At 49.2% G+C, this 10140-nt stretch overlaps 1 protein-coding gene across 1 annotated transcript; it reads right to left on the bottom strand.

The window, feature by feature from the left end:
- Positions 1-282: 282 nt before the first annotated feature.
- LOC140362206 (uncharacterized) lies at positions 283-9115 on the bottom strand. The gene is made up of 3 exons (XM_072448283.1): positions 9020-9115; positions 4075-4778; positions 283-2798 (listed from the first exon to the last, which is right to left on the bottom strand). Exons 1-3 carry the CDS (start codon positions 9106-9108, stop codon positions 2476-2478), a joined length of 1116 nt encoding a protein of 371 aa, XP_072304384.1. The 5' UTR covers positions 9109-9115; the 3' UTR covers positions 283-2475.
- Positions 9116-10140: the final 1025 nt, after the last annotated feature.

Genomic DNA, 10140 nt, shown 5'->3' with positions numbered 1-10140 from the left:
GCAGGACTAAAGCAGGACTAAACTAGGACTAAAGCAGGACTAAAGCAGGACTAAAGCAGGACTAAAGCAGGACTAAAGCAGGACTAAACCAGGACTAAAGCAGGACTAAACCAGGACTAAAGCAAGACTAAACCAGGGCTAAAGCAGGACTAAAGCAGGACTAAACCAGGACTAAAGCAGGACTAAAGCAGGACTAAAGCAGGACTAAAGCAGGACTAAAGCAGGTCTAACTTGAACAATTCCGTCTCAAAAGGAACAAACAACACAGAAGACAAAAACCCGTCTCAATAAACTCTTATTTATTCATCTTTACCAATAATTATCTTTATATACATTATCATAACGATATAAACAATCTCTGGATAATATTTCCAACACGTCTCAGTTGCACATTTACAGAACACGAAGACACAGAAAACTGGAGGCAAACTCGGGACGTGTCTCGCCCAAGGACACAACAACAACAACAACAACAACATTAAGGACCAGGAGCGTGCTCTTTATTTACCGCTTCATATGTTTGTGCATCTGTCGAACTCAAACATTCACAAACCTCTCGGTAAATTAATCTTTCTTTGAGAACTGTAACCGGGTGAAACATGGCGATCCCGATGGAGGATTGACCCGGCTCTGGGCGTGTTCTGGGCGTGTTCTGGGCGTGGCGTTTGCTCGGAGAAACCACGACACGCTGCGTTCCTGTCGTCCGTGGAAATCAGAGTTTCTGTGTTCTGACTTGTGAATTCCTTCCAGAACTCTAACATCTCAGAACCCCGAGTTTGTCCGAGTTAGAGAATCCAACATGGCCGCGGAGCTAAGGTTGACACAAAGCTAACGTCGACACGGAGCTAGCGTCGCGGAGCTAACGTCGACACGGAGCTAGCGTCGCGGAGCTAACGTCGACACGGAGCTAGCGGCGCGGAGCTAACGTCAACACAGAGCTAACGTCGACACGGAGCTAGCGTCGCAAAGCTAACGTCTACGCGGAGCTAACGTCAACACAGAGCTAACTTCGACACGGAGCTAACGTCGACACGAAATGATTCATGAAGGTAAAACAATACCAATAAAAAGCCGAATGTCCCAGTTTCTCATCACCAGGACAAAACCGTGTATTTACCGTCATAACCGTGTATTTACCGTCATAACCATGTATTTACCGTGTTCTCCGCAGCACGTGAACGCGCCCGGAGACTCTGCACCCGTTTCATGACATATGTACGTTTTCGTTCGCTCAAAGCCGAGACTGGAACTCAGAACCTTCAGTCGGACATGAACGAGCACAAAAGAACTTCTCAAACCGTGTGAAAAGTACAGTTCAAAAACACAGTAAAGTAAAAAGCATCCACTGTACAGATTATACACAGTACTTATACTGCAGTACTTGGTTATTACTAGAATCTTGCAGATGTAGAAATTGTGGTGGAAACGATCTGGAGTCGAATGAATCAGTGTTTTTTCAGTTCGATGAAGGGCTGAGAATCTAAAGAAGTGACGTTGTGGTACTTTTATCACATCTAGAAAACACCGACATCACCGGGCGCCAGATACTGAAGGCGGAGCCAGATACTGAAGGCGGAGCCACACGGAACACGAGGTTTCAGGAGGAGAACGGACGGCGACGCCCTCGGATCGTTGTCTTGGACATTTTAAGAGCTGCACCAACGTCATCGCAGCAAAGCATCGACGGCCCGATGAAGGAGGCGTTGCTCTTGTGTTCTCGGATACGTCCGCAGCTCGTTAATGTCGCGATTATCGTTAATGTCGCGATTATCGTTAATGTTGCGATTATCGTCTGTTTGTTTGACGCGCTCGGCCGAAGCGTGTGGTCAGTCCGGCTTCTAGAGCGATTTGTGACCGGTCCGTGGGAGATTTGGGAGCGAATCTTGACTTTAATCACCATTTTCACACATAAATACAGTTTCCTTGCATTTCTCTATTAAAAGTTGCTGTAGTGTTTCTGGTTTGGTCAGACATGAGGTCAGATTGTACTTTTGACAGCTTCTGTGACGTCCTCCGGGGGCGACACCTTCCAAAGCTCTTCTCCCTGACTCTGAGGCCCCTGGGAGCAGCTCGTAGGATCATTTCGATTGTCACTGTGGACGAGCTCAGAGTAGAGCCACTGCTCTTGCACGTCGAGCTCGTCCGTTCCGGATGACGAGGTTCTAAACACCAGAAGGCCTGTCATTAAGTACGAACTCTGACCTCAGACTAACCAGGAACTACAGGTGGAACTCTTTTCTGTTTAGTGTTCATTAATATTGTGTTTCTGTCTCATTAAAGAAATAAACTAAAGTAAAACCTCGGAGGTCTTGGACTGGCACGATCAAAATAAAGATCATTTCCTGTTAGTGACACTTTGTTTATAAAATCATCTTTAGATTCTCAGCTCTGCACTTTGGACATTTTTAGATGATTATGTATGAAACTGTTACTAACGACCTGTAATAACCCCCGGCGTTCACCACGTTCCCTCTTTTACGACTGTCCGACGGCCGCGGGCGCTGCGCCGGCCGCCGCCGCGCTGGCCACGTGGGCGGCGGCGGTTCCGACCCGGAGCAGCTCCTTCCTGTGCGTGAGGATGAGGTCGAAGCTGGACTGGAGCCGGTTCTGCTGCTCCTGGATGCGGCTCTGCAGCGTCCGGACCCAGCGGATCAGCGCCAGGCGCCGGTACATGGTCAGCTGCGTCTGGTGCTTCTCCATCTCCTGAGCCTTGAAGCGCTCGCGGTCGCGCAGCGTCCACACGGCGGCGTCCAGCAGCTCCCGCCGCTCGCCGTCCGAGTCCGAGGACGGAGCCTCGTCTGGGCCAGAAAGAGGAGATCAGAGGAGCAGTCACGGCGGTGGTAGAAGTAGTAGTAGCAGTAGAAGTAGTAGTTGTAGTAGTAGTAGTTGTAGTCGTTGTAGTCGTCGTAGTAGTTGTAGTCGTAGTTAGTAGTAGTAGTAGTAGTAGTCGTAGTAGTCGTCGTCGTAGTAGTTGTAGTAGTAGTAGTTGTAGTCGTAGTCGTCGTAATAGTTGTAGTCGTAGTTAGTAGTAGTAGTAGTAGTAGTCGTAGTAGTCGTCGTCGTAGTAGTTGTAGTAGTAGTAGTTGTAGTAGTTGTAGTCGTAGTCGTCGTAGTAGTTGTAGTCGTAGTTAGTAGTAGTAGTAGTAGTCGGCGTCGTAGTATTAGTACTCATAATATCGTATTTTCCGGACTATCAGTCATAGTTTTGGCCAAGGTGCAACTTATACTCCAGAGCGACTTATACGTGATATTATTCATTATTTTAACACTGACGACCACAAGAGGGCGCTCTAGGCTCTAAGCGACGCAGAAGAAGAATCTGCACTTCCTCTTCCTCTGGAGTTTGTGGAGTTGTTTAGAAGTGACACAGAGGAAGAAGAATTCAGTGGATTTAGTGATTTGGGGTAAAACTGATGCTTTGCTAAACTTGTTAGCATGTTCTTTATGCTATAGTTATCTGAATAACTGTTCATATGTTACGTTAACATACCAGACACTTACCACAGTTCTGTCTGTGCCTCATGTAGCTGAAGGTGTTAGCGTTAGCATACGTCATGTAGCTGAAGGTGTTAGCGTTAGCATACGTCATGTAGCTGAAGGTGTTAGCGTTAGCATACGTCATCTAGCTGAAGGTGTTAGCGTTAGCATATGTCATGTAGCTGAAGGTGTTAGCGTTAGCATACGTCATGTAGCTGAAGGTGTTAGCTTTAGCATACGTCATGTAGATGAAGGTGTTAGCGTTAGCATACGTCATGTAGCTGAAGGCATACGTCATGTAGCTGAAGGTGTTAGCATTAGCATACGTCATGTAGCTGAAGGTGTTAGCGTTAGCATACGTCATGTAGCTGAAGGTGTTAGCGTTAGCATACGTCATGTAGCTGAAGGTGTTAGCGTTAGCATGTTAGCATTTGTACACCTATTCACCATGTTCTCTAATACATTTCCCCCAAAAATGCGACTTAAACTCCAGTGCGACTTATATGTGATTTTTTCTTCACTTTTATACATTTTTTGGCTGGTGCGACTTATACTCCGGAAAATACGGTAAAATCCTTTCGGCGTCTCGTCTCGTACCTTCGTCGAGCAGGCTGCTGTAGTCGTTCCCGCTCAGACTCTGCCTCTTCTCCAGACTCGACCTGGTCGCCCCGACGCCGACCCGGTCCCACCTCTCCATCACACCCTCGTCGGCCCCGCCCTCCAGCTGCAGGGACGCCATGCTCTCCGACCGCTCGCTGTACTCGGAGTCGGACCCGCTGTCGCCCCACTCCTCGTCCTTCTCCATCTGCTTGAGCTCCGCCCGATCTTCCACCCGGGGCCCCAGGCTGCTCCTGCGACGCTGGATGGCCCAGAGCTTCTCCCGTTGCTTCTCCTCGCACTGCATCAACACGAGCCGCGCCTCCTCCTCCTCGGTGAGCTTGCCCTCCTCGGCGCCGTCGGGCGGGACGCGGCCGTAGCCGTCGTCGCCGCACTCGACCTCGGGCAGGGGCTCCAGGGTCGTCCAGCACGGCATCCGCGACCTCGGGGACAGGACGTTGGCGGGCGGGTTGCCGGCGCCGGGCGTGTCGCGGCCGAGCGGGCCCAGGTTCCGCGGCCGGATCTGGTTGCGGTTCTCGTCGTCCTTGTTGCCGGTGGAGGCGGCGGTGGGCAGGAAGTTGGAGTTGCCATCTTGGGCCTGGTACTTCCTGTTTCGGAGGGAGGAAGAGGAAGTGGAGGAGAAGGCGGGGTCCGCGGCCGCTGGGTCCTGATGTTGCAGCATCACTGACCGCGACTGAGCCTCACTGCAGCGAAACATAGACATACTTTAGACTTTTGCATGTGACAAGCTCTAAAACGTCATTATAGTTAAGATTTCAGCGATCGTTCTTTTGTTCGTTCTTTTGTTGAGTTTCATTGTTTGATTTGAAAACTTTCGGTTGTAGAAAAGGTTTGAAACGTCGTCATTTCTGAAACGAGGACCCCTCCTGGACGACCGAGGGATTACAGCCACTGACTTTAGCCCCGCGAGGCCACGGTTGCTGTGGTGATTTTGAGCTCGACACAAACGCATGAAACTGAACTGAACAAAGCTCTGGAGAGTTGAGCGGTTGCCTTGGAGATGGTCACGTGTTTACAATAAGCCAAAGACCTTCAGCCCAAGACCTTCAGCCACAGACCTTCAGCCACAGACCTTCAGCCACAGACCTTCAGCCACAGACCTTCAGCCACAGACCTTGAGCCAAACACCTTCAGCCACAGATCTTCAGCCAAAGACCTTCAGCCAAAGACCTTCAGCCACAGACCTTCAGCCACAGACCTTGAGCCAAACACCTTCAGCCACAGATCTTCAGCCAAAGACCTTCAGCCACAGACCTTCAGCCACAGATCTTCAGCCAAAGACATTCAGCCACAGACCTTCAGCCACAGGCCTTCAGCCACAGATCTTCAGCCAAAGACATTCAGCCACAGACCTTCAGCCACAGGCCTTCAGCCACAGATCTTCAGCCAAAGACATTCAGCCACAGACCTTCAGCCACAGGCCTTCAGCCACAGACCTTCAGCCAAACACCTTCAGCCACAGACCTTCAGCCAAACACCTTCAGCCACAGACCTTCAGCCAAACACCTTCAGCCACAGACCTTCAGCCAAAGACCTTCAGCCACAGACCTTGAGCCACGGACCTTCAGCCACGGACTTTCAGCCACGGACCTTCAACCACAGACCTTCAGCCACAGACCTTCAGCCACAGATTTTCAGCCACAGACCTTCAGCCACAGACCTTCAGCCACAGACCTTCATCCAAAGACCTTGAGCCACAGACCTTGAGTCACAGACCTTCAGCCACAGACCTTCAGCCACAGACCTTCAGTCACAGACCTTCAGCCACAGAACTTCAGTCACAGACCTTCAGCCACAGACCTTCAGCCACAGACCTTCAGCCAAAGACATTCAGCCACAGACCTTCAGCCACAGGCCTTCAGCCACAGACCTTCAGCCACAGACCTTCAGCCACAGACCTTCAGCCAAAGACATTCAGCCACAGACCTTCAGCCACAGGCCTTCAGCCACAGACCTTGAGCCACGGACTTTCAGCCACGGACCTTCAACCACAGACCTTCAGCCACAGATTTTCAGCCACAGACCTTCAGCCACAGACCTTCAGCCACAGGCCTTCATCCAAAGACCTTGAGCCACAGACCTTGAGTCACAGACCTTCAGCCACAGAACTTCAGTCACAGACCTTCAGCCACAGACCTTCAGCCACAGACCTTCATCCACAGACCTTCATCCAAAGACCTTGAGCCACAGACCTTCAGCCACAGACCTTCAGCCACAGACCTTCAGCCCTAGCCATCTTTCTCGGGACACGTCTGGAGAAGGTCTCACTGTGTGTCGTGCTTTACACATGTGCTTTACAGAGAGTCCCGACTGTTCCATCGATTCAGCCTGAGGTCCAACCATGTCCAGGTCTTCAACGCTGTCGGACGATCGAGCGTTTTGAGAAAGAGTAGACCAAATAGACTGCACGTTCTCCAGCACTTGAAAACCTTTGAAAACCTATAATTTACAGTCCAAGAAACAAAAGACGGAAGTTCAACAGTTGAACTTCTATGGGACGTTGGACTTTTAATTTATTGGGGTTAGGGTTAGGGGTTAGTATTCCATTTTGTCCAACTTTTGAGGGTCAGTATTTGGATTTCGTCTGGACATTTTCGCTTCATTACACGTCCCTCAACCTCATTTTTTGTGAATTTACCCAACATCAGAGTCCAAACCTCCAGAGTCTCAGCTTCACAAAGGCTCCAGATGATCGTCAGTGCTCCAGAAGGTTCTGGAGCAGCTTCAGTTTGAAATGGGGCTCATTATCTCAGGCGTTTTAGGAGAAAATAGGCCCCACGTTTTCTCCTTCTTCTTTCCCGGATCATGAGACCACACAAGGTTTTCGCTCAGTCACATGAAAACTACACCAAAGATCAAACTCCACAGAGGGACGTTTGAGGCTTATCTTTGAACTCAGCGGACGCAATGTGAAGTTCACTCGTGGAACACCTCAGACTGTAGAAGAAGAACGCGACGTTGTTGTGGGCGGGACATGGAAGGCTCTGGAAACGTTAAACTCAAGGACGATACGTGCAATAATAGTTTTCATCAGTCGTAGAACACAGAGAGAACAACAATAAGAGCCGAGTGCAATCGGGCTGTTTGTTCCGTTAAAATGCACAGATTGATAAGATAAAGGAATATCTTATCAATCTGTGCATTTTAACGGAACAAACAGCTCGAAAGAAGACGAGAAGATCTGAAAGAGAACGTCCGAACGCTTGAAGCTGATTGGCCGAAGCGTCACGACTCCAGAACGAGTCGACCAAACCTTGGCGAGAAAAAGCACAAACTTCTTTCCTGTTTTTAAAAGTTATGAAACAATAGAACGTCTTTGGGCGTCGCCGTGTTTGTTTCGGTTCGTTTGAGTCCTTCGCCTTTGGCTCCGCCCTCACCACAATGCCGCGCTGTGATTGGTCTGAGCCAGAGCCTGGAGGTGAATTCTCATGAGTTTTGGTGAACTCACAGACGTCGTGAGAATTCATCTCACTGGTATAATCGTCCGTCTGTTTACGATGCTATACTGCGGCCGTGGCAGAGACCAAACTGCAAAACAAAAGCACTTCCTGCTCACGCTTCCTGCCCACACTTCCAGCTCACACTTCCTGCTCACACTTCCAGCTCACACTTCCTGCTCACACTTCCTGCTCACACTTCCTGCTCACACTTCCTGCTCACACTTCCTGCTCACACTTCCTGCTCATACTTTCTGCTCACACTTCCAGCTCACACTTCCTGCTCATACTTTCTGCTCACACTTCCAGCTCACACTTCCAGCTCACACTTCCTGCTCACACTTCCTGCTCATACTTTCTGCTCACACTTCCAGCTCACACTTCCTGCTCATACTTTCTGCTCACACTTCCAGCTCACACTTCCAGCTCACACTTCCTGCTCACACTTCCAGCTCACACTTCCTGCTCACACTTCCTGCTCATACTTTCTGCTCACACTTCCAGCTCACACTTCCTGCTCATACTTTCTGCTCACACTTCCTGCTCACACTTCCAGCTCACACTTCCTGCTCACACTTCCTGCTCATACTTTCTGCTCACACTTCCTGCTCACACTTCCTGCTCACACTTTCTGCTCACACTTCCTGCTCACACTTCCTGCTCACACTTTCTGCTCATACTTCCAGCTCACACTTCCTGCTCACACTTCCTGCTCACACTTCCTGCTCACACTTCCTGCTCATACTTCCTGCATTTGTCCGAGGGAAAAGTCTCGCCAGGAAACGAGAAGTATTTCAACAAACAAAGAATCAGACTCTCATTCTCTTCCTCGTTGCAATCAGTCCAAATCTAACTTTGGGTAATAAAGATTTAAGCGGGACATTCAGCAGAAAAGTGAGGGCGGGGCTTGAACGACAGAAGGACAAACAAAACAAACCGCTTCAGTCCAATCGCTCTCAAACATCTCCACGTCTTTTCACAACTTTAATGCTTTTAATCCTGACCGGAAGCCGCCGCTGTCACTCAAAGCCCCGCCCCTTGCCGTGACGCGCTCACGTGGTGCTGAAGGACAGCGACAGCGGCTCGTGGGCGCGCGCGGCCGCCGCTCCACAGATGCTGCGCGGTCACGAGGACCCAGAAAAACACAAGACATTTTCACATCCACGAATCACGCACCGAAATGTGACCGCGCGATCACGTGACATGCGCGCGGGGAACGGTAGAAAACGGTCAAAATACGGTACCGAATCAGGCTCGCGCGGCTCAAACGGCGCGTGGCTCCGGAGAGAACGTGAGAAAAGAGTCGCGGGATGCTGCGCACGTTCTGCATTTGGAGACGGAAACACGTTTGCGCACTGAACCTGAACTACACGCACGCGCGCGGGGAACGGGCCGATGTGGCGTGAATCCCGGTGCTCCCGGTGCTCCCGCGTCCGCGTGAATCCCGGTGCTCCCGCGTCCGTGTGTCCGTGTTACGTAAGGCTCACCCCATCTTCACGCCTTCCGCCCCGACGCGCCGCGTGATAAGAGCCCAGATCTTTTGGTTGGCGCGTGCTTCTTCTTTTGCGGGTCGCATGTGGACTGCGCACACGCACTGCGCATGTGGACGGGATTATTAGACGCGATTGCGCTTCTTTTTTACCTTTAGAAGAAGCTGCGGCGAAGCTCGAGTCCCGTGATGACGTCGTCTCCTCCTCCCGCGCGCGCGCCTCCCATCCGCCGCGAGCGCGAGCGCTTCTGGGAAAAACCGCGATGGGTCTCGGTGATTACCATGGTGATGACGGTTACCATGGTGATGGTAACGGGCGTCGAGCCGGACAAACAATCAGAACACGTCATTTTATGAAAGTTATGAAGCATCAGAACAGATTTATTGCAATAATAAAAACTATAAAAGATTTATCAAATAAGACATAAAATAATAAATTAATAACTAATGATAATAATAAATACATAATAAATAATACATATATAATAAATACATAATAATTACATAATAGATAATACATACATAATAAATACTTATAAATAAATAAGTAAGTTAAATAGATAAATAGGCTGCTTAAATTAATAAATGTAAACTTAAAATATGTTGAAGGAAGTGTTGGAAGAAGTTGTCAAATGTGTTGATAACATAAAAATAATAATAATAATAATAATAATAGGCTCAAGTAAAAGTGAAAGCTAAGTTAAGATAAGATATTCCTTTATTGTCCCACATGGGGAAATTTCATTGGTGCAACGCAGGTAGATACAGAGGTAGATCCAGAAGAACAGATCACTTATAGGAAGTCTGAAAAACACTTTCAGTAGAAGATCTCCTATAAACAAATAAAAACTCCCATAGACAAATAAATAAATAAATACCATTGCATGTGATCACGACAGTAATTGCACATATGACAGAATTGCACATCAGTATTAGGTTAGGTCAGTATTGCGAGTGTTCAGTACTAACAGTTTTTGTTATAAAGTCTGACAGCAGCAGGAAGGAAAGACCTACGGAACCTTTCCTTCACACATCGAGGGTGGATCAGTCTCTCACTGAAGCTGCTCTCCAGAGCGGACAGAGTGTCCTGCAGGGGGCGACACTCATGGTCCAGCATAG

The sequence above is a fragment of the Eucyclogobius newberryi genome, unplaced genomic scaffold (genome assembly GCF_026437365.1).
Source record: "Eucyclogobius newberryi isolate DKJ021-1_F unplaced genomic scaffold, fEucNew1.0.hap1 SCAF_16, whole genome shotgun sequence".
In the NCBI taxonomy this organism is placed as follows: Eukaryota; Metazoa; Chordata; class Actinopteri; order Gobiiformes; family Gobiidae; genus Eucyclogobius; species Eucyclogobius newberryi.
Note: the sequence above shows the minus strand (reverse complement) of the source record. Positions and strands in the feature narration are given on the sequence as shown.